Below are 17,873 nucleotides of genomic sequence, written 5' to 3'. Positions count from 1 at the left end.
CGTGTTCGATTCAACCCAATTTCCTAATCGGTTAGGATTTTAAAAGTCTGAGCCCGCTGTATCACCGTTCTATGGAATAAACCCCACTATGTGCAAATCATGTGAGTGGCAGACATCAACTCAGTGGAACGGAGGAAAAACAAAACGGTTCAAGTAAGTGAATTTAATTCATCCGATGATGTGATAACAGACATTATCTTTGGTTGCCTTTATATCTTGTCAATCACTTACCTTGATGATTTATGTATTTACTTTCACCATGCAATTCAATCGAATTATCCATTGATTTAATTACTTGATCATTTCATTCGCTCTATGGCCCATCAAACTGGGTTTTGAAGAACAATAGCACATTACTTGGAGGAATGGAAGGTGACAACGACTACCCTACAGTTCATTTTAACAAGCGGATGACTGTTGTGGCCTCAGGTGCATCCGTTTAAACAACCCCGCTAAACAGGTTGGCATTACCTGACAGCAAGCAGCCCCAGTTTACTTTATGATTACAGCAGCTCACTACAGACAATGACCTAATTATTGAGCAAATACAAAGAATCACGAGTGTTTGACTCGTCTGCCTGATGGATAAAACCACTTGACAGTGTTCATGGAACAGAGTGTTGCAACCTAAAACTTGTAATTATGAATTTAATTCAACGGATAATTGATTCTGATGGAGGATTTAACTTCCCACTTAACTTCATAATGTTGCTGTATTGTACACTATACCAAACTTCCCATGAAAATGTAAATACAGAAGCTGATTTTAACTATTTAAAAAGCAGCAACAGTTTATGTTAGGCTCATTTTAAAGTTGTGGATATCTCATTTAGAAACAAACTCTTTCCAAGAGGTGTATGCAAACAAGATGTGTTTGCATACACCTCTCGCCGTGTAGAGAGTTTGAATATACAAACGTCCTGACCCTTCCCATCCCACAGACAAATGAAAGGCTAAAGAAAAATATTCAAATTAAACACAAACGTTATACATTTACCTCAGTTAAAATAGCACTGTAATGTTTTGTCTATTTTAAAAATCTACAGTTTGTCTTCTTTTGAAATGAGTAGAACAGAAACAACAAGGGAGTCAACCATCATTCAAGGCTTCCCAGAAAAATAAGTTTCAAAATGACAATGATGTGTCCAAAGTATGTGGGGAAATAATAAATAGACTACTTAAGTGGGCAGGCATTTTTCATGTCTGGGCATGCCTGTGGAAGCTCCCATCTTCCACTTGATTGGCACACACCATCCACCGTGTTTAGTGACCAGCAACGCAGTGATGACCCAGGAATGAGCTCCATTTGGCTCCTGGAAGGTGTGAAATGGCACACTTCACTCTGTCTTTGTTGTTGGGATCGGTTTAACAGACAGAGGCCACTCACAGAAGGTCTGAGTCCCACTGGGTATTCACCACACAGACACACACAAACACACACACAGAGACAGACAGGCACAGAGACACACACACACACACAAAGACACAGACACACACATAGAGACACAGGCACAGAGACACAGACACACACACACACACACACACACACACATATACAGAGACACAGGCACAGAAACACACACAAATAAAGACACACACACACACCCCACACACACACACACAAAGCCTGTGACACAGCCACAAACTCCACCCCTCTTACGCAGACACACTCTCACGGTCTGACTCCACAGCCCTCACCCTCCTCTCCCTCAGTATAAGTCTAACTGCAGCAGGGAGCACACCACACTCTTGGATAACACTCACTCATCACACAAGGAATAAAGTTTGTCTTCAGCGAGGCGTAAAAAACCTTCAGATCTCAGCAGCATGGGGAGCAGCATGTCATGTGTCCCCCAACACAATTTCAGATTCTCCAGCAAGAGTTTCATACGCAGAAACAGGTAAGATCAAACTAGTCCAGGTGTTCTTACTGTGATGTCAGTGTGTCATTAGTTATTTTGCAGTTAATTATTTTAGACTGTGTTTCAGCTGGAAGAAATTCTTGGTATTTCTCAGGGTTTGAGCGGTGGGGTTAAACAGAGGTTGGGGATTTTGTGAGGCCAGGGTCAGGATCATATGGTAATACAGAATACTCCCGGAGTCGAGTCTGAGCGGTGCCCGTCTGGCCAACGGTGTCAATGATCCAGTTACCATTTGCCTCCTCTTTGCATCCTTGTAAAAATAATCTGCCAGCTGTCCATGAATCTGGTTTCCCTCAAATACAAAGATTTGATCCCATTCATTACCTTTAACATTTGAGCCGTTATAGTGAATTAGTTGATAATATCTGATTTATGAGACCTGGTATATGGCTTGTAGTGAGCTGACCTGAAAGCTTTGACCATGAATAAATGGATCTGACTGACCTTAATGGGTTATACTTGGTATTCTAACTAGTTTTCTTTAATCCAACTGGATTACATGCCTGGGCATGTTCTGATTAGACCAGCACATCTGATTCTAATTAACATCTTCTCCAGTTCACTCCTGTGCTGTGTTATGGTTCAGAGTCTGGTTTTGTCAAATGTGCCAAGTGACTTGATTTTCAAATAAAAGCAGAGGCATGGCCACCCTCTAAAACCCAACGGCTCAAGCTTGATCACTGATACACCTTCCAAGTTAGGTCAATGGTTCCGCATGGACAATGCGTTCAGTGTTCAAGTTTCCTGGGCGCCCTACTAAGTCATTGTGTTGGTGAACAGGCCAGGCTCAGGTATTCCCACAGAGAGCAGGTGTGAATGCCACAGCGGGGAATTGGAGAATGTTGGGTGTGCAAATCCACTGCATGTCTATTATTTATATTTGGCTTTGCAACTGTCGACTGCTTCCGTGTGCATGGCTTTCAAATGATTCCCTGTGCATGAGCACAGGGTGAGACATGGATGTAGTGGAGCAGCAGCAATCCCTAAACACTAATCAATGATTGTTGCTGGACATGGACTCTCTGATTAGGCAGACCTTGATTCCCACCATTCAAACAAAAGCCTGCGTTGTTGCACCGAGGACACTGGCACATGTATGTGCAGATAAGCAACAGGCTGAGATTGTAAAAGCAGTACTACTGCCTTATCATTGCAGTGAGGGAGCTTCCTCGAGATGTGACGCTAATGGTAACAGATGAGGGTCATGCAAAACAAAGAGGGACATTGAATGCTGATTCTCCTCTGCATAGCCTCACTATCAGAAACACTAGACCTGATTGTTCTTAACATTTAAATGGCTGGCATTGATGGAGTGAGGACAAAGGAAGGTGCTCCGGTCAAATTATAAAACACGAGACACGAATTATCATCATCTGCTGTGAAAATGGGACTCTATCAGTGGTCCAAGATTCAGTGTGCGACTTGATAGCTGTGGAAAAAAAGAGGAAATACAGACTCGGAGTTTGAAATGCAACACAGTAAATAAAAGACATTTAGGTCAACTCTCCATCTGACAACAGTAGACAACAGTGAACTCTCATAAACAGGAAGTATTCCTTGTTGACACTGCACTGGAAAGTTAACTGAACAGCAAACATAATAGATGATAAACATTGGAGAGTGAGTGGTAACACGTGGTTTTCCTCTCTCTCTGGCAGCAGTCGTCTGTTTCGGAAGAATTATCCCCAAGAGGGACAGGAGAAGTCCAACAGCATCATCAATATCTTGTGCACCGTCACCCCGAAGAAGGTAAAAAGCTTGTGGCATGACACTCAAACATCTGCACACCAAACAAAACGGCTCGCCTATGAATGTCAATTTATGCGCAATTTGATTCAATTTGATTTGTATTGGTGTCTCTGATTTCTACAGCCAGTTTATCTGGTTAATTCATGTCATGTCTAAACACTAACATTATGACCGGTTGCAGGAAATGTCCCATAAAGATCTGCAATCGATAGACAACATAAAATGGAATCCTTTGTTCCCTTACGACCTGTCCAGCGGCTGGAAGAAGAGCAGCATCAACGTGAAGAATTACGGACGGATGATTCACAGTTCCAAAGTTCGTTTCCGCTTCGCCCATTGCCAGGTGAGTGGGGTAAAACTACCTTTTAATGACTATGTTGTAATATCAGGACAGCCGATATCAAAGAAAACAATCCTTATTGTGGATAATGAGGTCTTAGAACAAAGACCACACCTACAATGACCCATCATGCCAGTCATCTATGTGAAGAAGTCCAACCCCCCAAAAGAACAAGTTGAGAGCAGGATGTTGCTCTGCGGCCACCAGAAACTCGCTGCCGGTGTTGACGTGGTGGCTGGCTGTAAATAATAAAAATCCGTTTCCCACTAAGCGGACCGCAGCCTGTGTTTGGACACGCTCACTTCTCCTACGGTTGTGAAACCGTCGCGAGAGAAAACCTCAGGGTAGAGAGTTCCTCTGATCCCAGAGGCTGATAGAGGACACACTGGATCCTCGCTCTGGGAATCAGAGCTGTGACACAACAGCGCTGTCAAAAAGAAAACAGAAAAGACTGGCTGACGGTACAGCGTTATTACAGCAAAAGAACACATTGTATTATAAACAGAAGAATATTACCACACAGGAGGAAATCGTATATTACGAAGCCTAAACATGAATCACTAATGTCAAAACGACATTAGTGATTCATGTCAGTGCAGAATCCTTACCAAGCCTACCAAATCATGATCATCAATCATGGGGATGATGAAGGAATACAATGTTCCAATATGAAATAGATTATAAAAGATAACCTGTGGCTGGGATTGAGAGAATAATTCATCTCATATTTGCCTCTTTCCTCGTCTGAGACAAACATCTGAACAGACATTAGAGGACAGCATGGGCCTTCAGACATGTACGGTTTCATCTCAACACTAAAGCTGCTGATTGTACCGATTAGTTTGCTATTTAAAAGTATGCTGTACCCTGTATGGGTGTTTTATAACACCGTAAAACAAGGATTGTAGTGTTCTGATGAGACATTCATTCTCACTAACAGGACTCAGTTTTATGAACACTGTAGCCGCATTAGGACGAGGCAAACATCTTCTATCACGATCTAGCTAATTTGATATCTCGATTACCTGATTCCTGATATAGCATGTTTGGTAATTCAATAAATAAATACTCTATATGAAATAAACTTATACTATCTTTTCTTTGTTCCTGTGTGAATAGAATAGTTGACAAATGAAGAGTACAGGGTTCTTGTGCAGTGAATAAATAAATAAATATGTTCAGCTATACACTGACTGAGTTTACATGCATGCAAACAAATACAGACTAAACAGATTAAGACGATAGTTTAATTAAACTACACTGCGGCATTCCCAAAAGCAGATTTCTAGTCAATTCAGATTCCAGATCAGAAAATGTTGTTAGTATGTCACAATATCTCAATGTGATTACATTGAAAGAAGATAATTGATCATTTGAATTGTTACCTAATTTGCCTCTCTTTCACTTTTAACTTCTCTAATTATCTCTCCAGGATGTACATGATTGCTACCTTGACCTCTTCCAGACACACCTTCATTTTGTCTCCAACAACACAACTGGACTGACATACCAGGTGAGTTGTTTTACTGAGGTAATAATAACATTAATATGATAAATATATGTAATATTATCACAATCCTTCCTTTGAAATTGATGGTTCCCAAGTATTGACTTATTTCTCTGGGTTGTTATATGATGTCATCATTCCTTCTGACATGCGTACCCTGTCAACCAGCGTTGTGTTGCTAAACATGACAACGCTTCTTCACCTGTCTCATAAAGCATGAGCAGCCATTAATCATAGTTTTACTGTTTTACTGTGTCGAGTAAGACCTCAACTCCATGTCAAAGACAGCAGCACCTGTATACAGTGTTAGTCACAATATAGATGACGGCAGACATGAAAACATCATGAAGGCTGACCTCAGTGTCAAGGTGATTAATACTTTGTTAAAATTCAGAGGTGCAAGATGTTGTCTAGACTGCTTTTGGTATAACAAATTAGATTTTTGGGGATTTTACAAAGAAGCATGACAGAGCTTTTTGTTGTTTTGTGTGCAGGGAACTCTTCCGCTGAAAGAACTCACCATCTGCCGCCTACAACAGAACTGCAACAACAGCCCACCCCAGGAATTCACCTTTCAAATAAACGGTACGTTCGACTTCACAAGTGAGGATACAAGTGGGTGTTGGCATAGAGTCCGAGAATTTTGTAATCATAATTTCTAGGTTTTATGTGTTGTTTTGAGTTCGGCTAATCAATCACTCAGACTGAAAACCAGCAAATCCAGAAGTGGCTGTAAAAAAAAGAGAAGATTAACCAGAGCTGGTGTGAGAATCCTGGTCTTTTCACTTGAATGTCAGTTATTGATTTAAGTAAGAATTTCCCCCGGATATATAACCAGCAGGAAACAAACACACTATTTTCAAACTGCAGCGTTTCCTATGTTATCACATTCCTGTGATTCAAAAGTGCCTCGACCCTCTTCACCTCCACTCAACCCCAAGACTAACTAGAGCTGGGCCCCCTTCACCCTTGGTCAGGGGGCAAACTGGCCTTAAAGACCCGCTTGTTAGACAACAGGTGCACTTCAGCCAGCCCAGCTGTTGTGAAGGAAAGCCCGGTTAAAGCTCTGAGCCTTGTCACCGCATTTATTCTACGGCACATTCCAACAGCCGCTCAGGTTGATGTCCAGTGGAAACGCCAGTGACAATAAACTCAGAATGAACAAAAACAACCTGAAACTTGACTTCTTTTAATTAAGGAGGAATAATCTGTTGTCGGGACAAGGGTTCTTTTGTCCTTGCCTGGGAAACAATAAATCAGTAAAATCAGGGGTTAACATTTAATTACACAGCGGAAAAAATGAAAAGCCAATCCAAGTGATGAAGCGTGTCAGGTTTCTGTCATTATGTTTCTTTATCATTACTATCTGACTGAAACCTAAACACATCTCTGCTGTCATAATGTTGACACTCTTTGGTGCTGCTTTCTCAAATTCAACGTTGCAATTTCCCGGATCGAGCTTGTTATTTTGTGGTATTGTATTGCAGTTGTTTTCCTTGTTCAGTGTGAAGCTTTATTTGCTTTATGGGAGGCATCCCTGACTGTATCGAGGAAGCGTGACGATATCCTGAGTCAAGTTAAAGAGCTCATGGAGAGATTTCCTCCTACGTCCTCCTTTCGTTCAGCTGAGAATATGATTCAGCTTTACCATAAAGTGCTTTTGGAGAGTTTTTCGAGAGTGACGAAGCGAGCGCAGCATGAGAGGGTCTGTAAACAATTCCCGGAAGCCTTCAGATGATTTGTGTTAAGTTTGAGGTAATGTGGCTGTGAAAGTTAGATATTTAGTTAGCTAATGACAGTCAATTGCTCTGAACAACAGTTAATAACCTCTGTAAACTGAAAGTGTCGAGAGGTTTTTGATTCATTATGGGCTTTCAGTCCCAAGACTTTTCACTCACATGCTTGAAAATGGGGGGAACATTTTTTAAAGAGAGTGCTCTGGTGAAGATCTAAATTAAGATGAATAAAGAGGTCAACAGATGAGTCCAGAGAGGCTGCTGATTAAGGAGCAGTCAGCAGCCTACGGTTCCTGGCAATTACAGTTGCAAAGCCAAGGGGCTATCTCTGCTGTTTATCTCTGGTATGTGGGCCTGATAGATAGAGAAGGATTCCAACTCTTTTCATCCCAGGAGCTGTTAACTCCTCCTGGGTAAGCAGCTCTGTGGGAGGAAGAGTCTGCTATGATTGTTAAATGTCAAACGAAGTCGGTCATGGGTCATCTTCCACGAGAGGCCTTCCATGTGCTTTATGGTCTTGAACATGTGTTAATGTTTATTGTACTTGTTGCACACATGTTCTAAACAGTCAGATTGTGAACACCATTAACGATTCTCCACCACGGCAGAGAGGCTCAGAAAGAGAAGCCTTGCGAACACTTTCGCTTTTTGAACTTGTGACCTTTGAACCCTGCAGGTGTGAGCCTTAACCCCATCGTCATCTACTGTTCCAACCAAGAAGACATGGACATGTGGTTTGGCCTGCTCAAAGACAACATTGAGGCCAATGGGGGCAGTCCAATTGTACAGGAAAGCTACACCAGAGTGAAAGTAAGTCACAGCTTTGTTGATGCTACCTCGCTCCGAACAGGCTTCAAGTTGCATACAAACTGATACAAACCACTTCTGATGAAAACAGGGTGTGTGTGAGTCAAGTAGGAGGTCACTACTGGCTTTCCCTGAGGCCTTGATACTAGGGAGCGGCAATGGCCGCATCACAGCCAACATCAAACGAACCCTCACATCTGCAAAGGGCTGTAGTGCTGACTCCCCACCCACAGGTGGGCAAATGGCTGATGAAACACATGACCCTAGACGGGTCACGACAGAAGAAAACAACTGAACTGATGATACATTTATAGGCCTCAGTGTAGGAGCCTCAGGACACAAAGCCAATTGACATTCTCAGAAAAAGAAATATCCAAATCAACATGTTTATATTAGCTGAAGAGATAAACTGTTCATATTGACCGTGTTGTTGATTTCCCCCTGTGTACCTATTGTAGCTAAAGCAAGACGAGTCCTGTGAGGGCAGGGAGGAGCTGAGGAACTCCGTAAACAGAGAGCCCATCTACGAGTGGGAGGGCTCTCAGAGGGACAGCCTGGGCACCATCACCTATGTTACTAAAGTCCAACTGCAGCACCTTCCCTGTCAGGTAAGACGTCACTGCTGCTTATCAAGAGCGAATCACTCGGATCGGTCAGACGAGGTAGAAGTCTGCTGTTGCCTATTTATGAAGATATACAGTAGCAGACTGTACCTCAGCACACACACATGTTCTCACATGATGAATAAAAGCATCTGCATCAGCTCTAAGTCCAAGTGACTCACAGAGTTTTGAAATTGTGCAATGAAACGAGTCTGTATTTTGTCTCCTGCCAATTTAACACCACTACCTTTATTTTCTTGTCGAGGTGTAAGACAGCGTCCGACACCTGCAACCAAAAACATGATTCTTGTAAACCGAATCACAGACCGATAATGCTGACACAGCTTCACAGGACAGTCGATAAAACCGTAGTCATGACACATCTTGCGTGGATATCCATATTTAATTCACTGTGGGAAATTGCGGCAACCCAATTGAAGTGTGTGAAATTTAGGGCAAGAGTGTGTGTGTGTGTGTGTGCCCGACTCACCTCACAGCTGGAATGTCAGCTGTCTATCCAGACACACCCTCCGCGAGGGAGGGGAAACATAAACTGCCGCACCTTTAAATGCTCCACTAACTGGTTTCGACTAACTGTGCCTCGCAATTAAGTATTAAAACATGATTATGGTATTTTTTAAATGTTTGCACCAGGTCTCACGGTGTCCTCTTAGCTTTGTATAATTCACTCTTCACATGGTCAGAATTACTGGAACTACCACGGCTGGTTTTCTTTCTTTTTTAGAAAAAAGCGCGTGGTGACATTTCTTTTTGTACAATATAAAAACGTGAAACACAAACACATCCTAGGAAATGGTCCACTGGTATACGCTATACATGACAATAGTATTCTGCTCATGTGTAATATTATTGTAAGCTTATTAGCAGGTGTAATCTTGTGCCCACAGGAACAGAGTGACAGACTGCTGGTGTTGTACCCATCGACGCTGATCATCCTATCAGAGGAGAATGGGCTCTTCTATAAGGTAGCACTGACCTTTCACTCTTAACATGAATCATATCCTGAGCTGTTTGCATACAGCATGTCAGCGTCAACGACTTGTGTGAAAGAGTCATTATGATTACAGGGAAAGCTTCCGCTCAACATGATTACTGTGACCACACCCTGCCAAGACGTCAAGCCCAACACCTTCATGATCGAAGGTAAGTGCATTGCGTGAGCTGCTCTACTGCCGTCTCTGTAGCACGCTGCCATTTAAAAAGACACGTTAGAGGGATTTAAATCAGTGGACATTCTTATGCATTCATTTACGCTATGTGGCCTTTTCCATGAATCCGCTCGCGTCACAGAATGTCACCCTCCATGAATGAGCTGGTTTTATCCCCAGTGAATGACAATCTGACTGTTGCACATTCCAGTGACTGAACGGACCGAATGACAGGCTTTGTCCCCTCCCCCCCTCTGTTTCTTACCAGGGAAGCTGATCAACCCCATAGTGGTGTCGTGTCTCGATAGAGCCGAGTTCTGCAACTGGATCCAACATTTCAAAAGTGCTGACGTGCCTGTTCTCAGCCCCCCGCCCCCTGTGTATGACATCATCTACACCCCAACGCACAGCGAGGTGAGACCCGCCCCTTTTCCTTTCAACAATTACGCAACTCAAGTATGAGGACAAGTGACAAAGAGAAGACAACATTGGCCTTTTGTACATTAACATTCAGCATGGCTATGATTTACAACTTCTACAAATACTACTGCTACTATGTCAACAGTCGAATAGAAGTCTAGTAAAAGAAAGTCAAGTCTGATGCTCAGCGGTTCTCAGTCAAATAGTTTAACTTCAAGTATTTTTTCACAACAGACTCCACAGTTTGACAGATGGAGTGGAAACAGCCATGGACGCGCTGAGTCTCTTAAGTTCAGCCATTCCTCGAGTGGATGTGGGACCCACAACCTTCAGTTACCCATTCATGAAGACAACCCTCTCTCCCCGGGATACACCGAACCGCTCTGTGTAAGTCATCTGTATATTCTTGAACTAATAAAACAAAGCAACCATGCCAACAATACAATTTTTGTGGTAGGAGTTAGTTATATATTGCAAAAGAAAAAGTTGTGTTTATCTTTGGTGGAGCTGAGCAGTAGCACCTTTCTTTTTCAAAGTTAATTATTAAGCCTTGAGACCAAACCGCTCCTGTTTAGGTGATGATCCTCAGACCTTCCAGTTAAAATGATCAAAAAAAAGTCTGTAATTTATCCCCCCAAAAAGATAAAAATCTACTCAACAGAGGGAAATAAGAGAGTCGTACTGCACAAGCTAATTAAGCAGTGAAAAGTGTGTTGGTAAACTTCAGTCTCGTGAAGAAGTACTGAAGCACACTGCATTATCAGGACTGTTGACCAAACTCCCACGGGCGAGGGGCTATGTAAGGCCGACTGCCCATCCAATTCGCTTAAAGGGGAGACGGCTCACTGCCCAGAAGACATGTTGTTCAGCTCCTGACCTGAATGACCACCCTCCCAATTAAACTGATGGATAACTTTTTCCTCTCGCACTCAGACGACTGTGTTCACAAAAGAAAAAAAGGATAATCCTGAAACCTACTGCTGCAGAGAGTCGAAACAGTCCATAATACATGATGCCATCTGTGTTTAAAAGCCACAGCTCTTGTCTGACTGTTGCACTGCATGTGTTTGTTTCTCTACAGTACAGCTCCAGTCATCCCTCCTCAACTGAGACGGCCCGCCTGGGCAGCCGGACCAACAGCGTGTCTTCACACACCAGGCCAGAGCGCGACCTACAACCTTTGTCACTGCGCTACTCCTCCCCCCAGGGCAGCTCCTACCTCCAGCCCGCCGAGGGCTCGGTGCGGTCTCAGGTCTACAGCACACCCTACTCTGCCGCGCACCGTGCCTGCTCACAGAAAGCCCCGCTTGTCAAGGTAATTCAGTCTGGCGGCTAACGGAATATTCCACTTGAGGCTGTCGACTTATTTTACATGTCATGTGAGCAGTAACTAAAATAGACGCACCAAGCAGTCAGCTGAGAGGACTCATACATATGGTGTTAACATATGGGGTAATAGTTGCATTGGTGCAGACATGGGGTCGAAAGATCACTCTTTTTGACGGGGCTATGATGAAAGCTCTATTATAGTTCATAAACAAAACCTAAGCCTCTAATGAGAAAACATGTACTCCACTTATCTCTATCATCACTATGGCAGCTGGAAGTTCAGGTTCTATACAACACCGACTGCCGAAGTAGATTTTCAAGGCAACAGATTCACACCAGAAATGCTGCCTTGGTCCAACACCTGCATTTTGTAATCTGATCCTACATTGGGGCTCATGTGATTGACTTCTGTGAACCTGAAGAGAGAAAGAGAGAGAGAGAAATACAGATAGAGACAAAGAGACATATGGGAAAGGAGTAGTGGATTTTCCTCTCATTGTTTAGTGCTTTAAACTAACTGATTTTTTATGATCAGTCCAACAGCTGGAGCACTCCTCAGACATCCATGAACTACTCCCTGAACGCCCTCCAGCGCCACTCGGACATGTGCGCCCCCCGACAGCCCTTGTCGCCCCTGTATGATGAGCCCTGCAGCCCCGAAATCTACTCCCTGAATGACGCCAGGCCAGTGGTAAGTGGATCCACGGGTTCAATTTACATCTGCGCAGCCTGTCGGATATCAGACAGTGCACACCCATGGACATGTTCAGTGAAAGAATAGGAGTGATTAGTTCATGCAGAGACTTGGATACATGCATCTAAGATTGCTTCAAATGTGGGGGCCTCATTCACATGCATGTAAGATTGAACTATTACTAAATCTAAAATCCATAGATGACATGTTTCACTATTCCAAAGGTTAAATGACCTCGAACCAGCTCAGTTACATGTTGATTATATAACTAAATGTATTCATTTCAGTTTGACTCTTATCACAAATCTATTTGACCCCATAGTCAAATGATCTTCCATATTTATCATCTGAACTTTTCATGCTTATTGTTTCCCTTCTCTGACGCTTCTGTCTCCGTTCTTTAGCAGCAGAGCTGGCAAGAGCCAATTCATCACCACCAGCAGCAGCAGCAGCAGCAGCAGCAGCAGGGGGCCGAGCTCCTACCCTCCTCCTTCCAGCTCCAAACCCCTCCCATGGGGAGGCACTGCAGGAGAAGCCTGGTCCTGACCAACTCCCAGGGCCAGGCTCTGAGCCTGGAGATGGAGGGCGCTCAAAGCCAAGCAGAGCAGAGAGCCGAGGCCGTGTCGAGGCTCAAGCTGCTGCCTGCGCCCGGCCAAGTGCAAGAGCAGGTGAGAAACACAGAGATACTCCTCTCCCAGGACAACACTTTGGTTTCTGGAAAGTGAAAGGGCAACGCGCGGTGTGGTAGCAGAGCTTGTGTATATACTTGTTCTGCAGGTGATATTTGAACAGATGCCGCAGATGAAATACATATTTTTGGGAACGTAAGAATGTTTGTTATGGCTGATCACAGGGAGTAACTTTGTTCTGTTTTCATATCTTCTCATAGATCCTCCCGGTGAACTCTGTGAGGAACACCCTTCAAATGCCATATGGTTACTCACCAGGTAAGAAGTGAAGGCATGCAGTCAGGAGCATTCCTGTTTATCGATAGTGGGCCTGTGTGCACAGTTTAGAATAAATAATTATATATTACCAGTCCTAATAAAAAAAAGAATTCAGAGTTTTTATTTTGTCAAACCAAATAAGGCATTGCTTAGTTTTTTGGCATGGCTATATTCAGATTTGATTTCTATTTAGAAACAATGGCCACCGTCTTAGATGGTAGCTATAACACTGCAGCATCATATTTCCTCACAAGTGTGAGTTATGGAGTTCATTACTAGCAGCCGCCTTCCTAAATACCACCAAGGACACAGGACATTGCTCACACTCCATTACACCTTAAATTAAACACTGCATGCACTTTGCACTGATTGAACTCCTGGGTCTATCTGTCAGAAGCCTAAAGGCTACAGAAGAGAAAGTGCAGGGAATGCATAAATGTGCCAATGAAATGGAGATTACTGCAGCTCCAAATGCCACTTGTGCAGATGTCCCATGTGGGGGAGAGCCCAGTGTAAGAGAACACTGCTTTACTCCTGCCCTGTGATTGACAGCGCACAACTGTGTGGGGTTACACTTGTACCTACAGGCTCTTTTTATCACAGATGAAATCCACACTAGAATTAACCTGCGCTTCACCTCGATTCCCACTTTGATTCTAACATGGGCAATGAGCCAATCATTTCATTTGACAGGTGACATATTGCTTCCCCATTCGAAACAAATGCATAACAAATGAAGGTGGTGCAGTAGTGGCATGTTACACTACTGGTTGTAAGATTATATGTTGGTACAAGGCCAATCACACCACATGTATGTCGGGATGTGTTTGTGTGTATTCAGGGCGAGGTTTGTCTCTCATTGTTTGAAACTAAAAGCCTGGGAATCTTCTCGCTCTTACAGATCTCCACTCGTACCTTGAACCCACAGAACCAGATGATCAGGAAATGGACTATGACAACATTTGGCAGTACGACTGTGATACTAGAATGATTCAGCCGATGTCTAGAATTTCGACACACCGGACAGGATTAGACTTTGGGGCCAGAGGCCTTGGTGCCATGGCAACCCAGCAGAGATGGTCATAAAACAAAACAATAGCCCGGCACTGGTCTGGACGTGTGCAAACAATAGATCTCTATCAGAGGGATAATAAAACGCCAACGAGCACAGCCCGTGTTGCTCCTGCTGCATACAGTACGACCCAACAAACCCCACCACTCACATTGTTAGATGTTGGGTAGCCAAGCAGAGGAACGATGAGTGCAGGTATGAAGAGGAACGGGCTAAGAACAGTAATAGCAGACTGACTTCTGTTTAATATGTAGCATTCAACGGAGAGGACAGCACAGTGTATATGCTGTGTCGCTGTAGCGTTATTTCTTTTATGTATTATGATATTGCACTAAAGGTTTCATATGTAGTGCAAAAGCAGTATTTTGTAACATGCTGTCCAGTTTACTTATTGTTATATTTTCTTTTGTTTTATTTAAAACTAAAAACAACATTCCATCAGGGCTTTATAGAGAATGTATATTTTTGTAAATGTTGTACATTTATTATTTTATTATGCTGTATAATCAAGGCAATTAGATGTGGCTTCAACCGACGGCCTTCAAGGTGCTAATATTACTATTACTACCACAGTACTGTACCGCTACCTGTGTGGCTTCCTTTTGTATTTTTGTTTGAGGTGTTTATTTATATTTGGAAATAAAACTCTAAAACTTGTCGACAAGTTTCTCTTTGTTTTGATTAAAGTCTTAAAGTGAAGATATAAAAAATGTCAATGTGGGAACAATGTCACGGTCACTCAGTGATGAACTTATCATCATCTGAATGTGAAGCTCTGCAGCTGTTTTCTGCATAAACTCGTGCCCGGTCCACGACCTCCTCCGCACCAGCAGAAACGGTTTTCCACCAGCTGGTCAACATCGTGGAGCCGTTAGCAGCTTGGGAGCCAGATATAGTATTTTATTTCATTTGACTTATTCGGGAGATTCTTGAAACCAAAAACAGAACTAAGTGTTGCGTAGCTGGATGTGTAAATATAACATATACATACGGTTGTTAAAAGGTGATGATATGCCTCCAAATTACAAAAACATCATTGCCATATGAATTCAATACTTAATAGTGTTTGCTTTTCAGGTCTGAGTTACTCAAGATTATATTTGGACATATAAAGTATCAGGGCTCTCAGGTTTTGAAGACAGGCAAGAGTGACATTTCCATCAGAGCGTGAGACTTGAGAGCCCTGAAGTATTGTAGAGACTCCACGCTCCAAGTGTTTAATTTAAAAATGCATAACCAAGCTGTTTTTCAATATTGTATCAAAACCCAATCCACACGTACACATATTTTATGGGTAAATATTGCCATCTGCTGGAGAGAAATTTGATTATTATGGCGGCCTGTCCAGTGTGTCCCCTGCCTTCGCCCTATGTCAGTTGGGATCGGCTCCAGCGCCCCCGCGACCCTAATGAGGATAAGCGGTATTGAAAATGGATGGGATGGATGAAGAGGACAATGTGTCCTATGATGAATACCTTGCAATAGTGTTGAATGCACATTATTATCTTTGCTGGAGATTTCAACCATGCAAACCTTAAGACTGTCCTTCCCAAACTACACCAGCATGTTGATTTCCCTACAAGAGGAGACAACATTTTGGATCTGGTCTACACAACCCACAAAGGAGCGTACAAGGCCTCCCCCCTCCCCCACATAGGTCTCTCTGACCACATCACCGTCATGCTAATGCCAGCATACAGACCCAGAGTGAAAGCCTCCAGACCGGTTCCGAAGCAGGTACGGGTGTGGCCAGAGGGGGCCTCCTGCGCTCTCCAAGACTGCTTTGACTCAACAGACTGGGGAATGTTTAAACAGGCAGCCACATACAACGACCACACAGACATTGGGGAGTACACAGACACTGTTACTTCTTACATTAGCAAGTGCATTGATGATGTGACCCATGTAAAGACCATCACCACTCGGGCTAACCAGAAGCCGTGGCTAACAGGGGAAGTCCATCGGCTGCTGAGGACTAGAAATAGGGTCTTCAGAGCTGGGGACGAAACGGACCTGAAAACAGCGAGAGCCAACCTGTCCCACGGCATCAGGAAAGCAAAAATGTTCGACACAAAAAAGACAATCCGGCACTTTAAAGACAGCAGAGACACACGCAGCCTGTGGCGGGGCATTCAGACCATCACAGACTATAAACCCACGCCACAGAACTGCGACAGCAACATCTCTGCTAAACAACCTCAACAGCTTCTTTGCACGGTTTGAAGCACAGAACAGCACTCGTCCACACAAGACTCCGCCCCCTCCCCATGATCAGGTTCTGTGCCTGTCTGCTGCCAGCGTGAAGAGGACTCTCTCGTCCATCAACACCCACAAGGCAACAGGTCCAGACAACATCCCTGGTCGTGTGCTGAAGGACTGCGCAGAGGAGCTTAAGGACGTCTTCACGGATGTCTTTAATACTTCTCTGAGACAAGCTGTTGTTCCATCATGCTTCAAGGCAACCACCATCATACCTGTGCCAAAGAAATCCACTCCGTCCTGCTTCAACGACTATCGTCCAGTGGCACTGACCCCCATAATCATGAAGTGCTTTGAACGACTAGTCATGTCGCATATCAAATCCATTCTCCCCCCCACCCTGGACCCTTTCCAGTTTGCATACCGGGCCAAACGGTCCACGGAGGATGCAATCTGCTCTGCTCTCCACCCAGCCCTCACCCACCTGGACAAAAAAGACTCCTATGTAAGAATGCTGTTCATAGACTTTAGCTCAGCATTCAACACAATCATCCCACAACAACTAATCTGCAAACTTGACCAGCTGGGGCTCAACACCTCGCTGTGTAACTGGCTGCTGGACTTCCTGAGTGAGAGGCCACAAGCAGTACGTGTTGGCAACAACACCTCGAGCAGCATCACACTCAGCACAGGGGCCCCTCAGGGCTGTGTGCTCGGTCCCCTGCTCTTCACCTTGCTGACTCACGACTGCAAAACCAGCTACAGCACCAATCACATGGTCAAGTTTGCAGACGACACAACATTGATAGGTCTCATCACCAAGGATGACGAGACCCTCTACAGGAGGGAGGTCAACCTTCTGACCACGTGGTGCGGAGTCAACAACCTCCTGCTCAACAACAGCAAGGCCACACCCATCACCCACCACTGACCATCAACGGTGCGGACATTGAGCAGGTCAGCAGCACCAAATTCCTGGGGGTGGAAATCAGTGAGGACCTCTCGTGGACAGCCAACACTACATCGCTGGCAAAGAAAGCACAGAGGCGCCTCTACTTCCTCCGGAAACTGAGGAAAGCAGGGAGCCCCCCATCCATCATGTGCACCTTCTACCGCGGCACCATCGAGAGTATCCTGACCAACTGCATCACTGTGTGGGGCGGAAGCTGCACAGACCACAGCAGGAAAGCCCTGCAGCGCATAGTGAAGGCAGCTGGAAGGATCATAATAATAATAATAATTCATTATATTTGTAAAGCGCTTTTCAATGACCCAAAGACGCTGACAGAAAATGCAAAGCAAAAGAACAGACAAGAATGGGCAACATATAGAGACAAAATAGAACAGAACAATCAAAACACAGTAGTCAGGGAAAAATAG

General features: G+C 44.0%; 1 protein-coding gene across 2 annotated transcripts; it reads left to right on the top strand.

Moving 5' to 3' along the window:
- The first annotated feature begins 1,765 nt into the window (after positions 1 to 1,765).
- plekhn1 (pleckstrin homology domain containing, family N member 1) lies at positions 1,766 to 14,952 on the top strand. Of its 2 annotated transcripts, none has more exons than XM_056423284.1 (16): positions 1,766 to 1,901; positions 3,584 to 3,671; positions 3,853 to 4,014; positions 5,444 to 5,524; positions 6,013 to 6,103; positions 7,931 to 8,064; positions 8,520 to 8,669; positions 9,572 to 9,649; positions 9,752 to 9,827; positions 10,101 to 10,246; positions 10,487 to 10,639; positions 11,334 to 11,567; positions 12,117 to 12,272; positions 12,680 to 12,943; positions 13,165 to 13,222; positions 14,124 to 14,952. In XM_056423284.1, the coding sequence occupies exons 1-16, from the start codon at positions 1,828 to 1,830 to the stop codon at positions 14,306 to 14,308; spliced, it is 2,130 nt and encodes a 709-aa protein (XP_056279259.1). In that variant the 5' UTR covers positions 1,766 to 1,827; the 3' UTR covers positions 14,309 to 14,952. The 2 variants fall into 2 exon arrangements, with proteins under 2 accessions (XP_056279259.1, XP_056279258.1); XM_056423283.1 differs by having other exon boundaries at positions 3,581 to 3,671.
- Positions 14,953 to 17,873: the final 2,921 nt, after the last annotated feature.

Source organism: Pseudoliparis swirei, chromosome 9 (assembly GCF_029220125.1).
Source record: "Pseudoliparis swirei isolate HS2019 ecotype Mariana Trench chromosome 9, NWPU_hadal_v1, whole genome shotgun sequence".
NCBI lineage: Eukaryota > Metazoa > Chordata > Actinopteri > Perciformes > Liparidae > Pseudoliparis > Pseudoliparis swirei.
This window is presented reverse-complemented; position numbering and strand designations above follow the sequence as displayed.

What these genes read in the sequence shown, in the direction of transcription:
- plekhn1 (XM_056423283.1), top strand. Translation starts at nt 1,828, where the DNA reads ATGGGGAGCAGCATGTCATGTGTCCCCCAACACAATTTCAGATTCTCC. An exon ending in CAACTGGACTGACATACCAG is followed by an intron (nt 5,525 to 6,012) that starts GTGAGTTGTTTT and finishes TTTTGTGTGCAG; the next exon opens with GGAACTCTTCCGCTGAAAGA. An exon ending in CAACACCTTCATGATCGAAG is followed by an intron (nt 9,828 to 10,100) that starts GTAAGTGCATTG and finishes GTTTCTTACCAG; the next exon opens with GGAAGCTGATCAACCCCATA.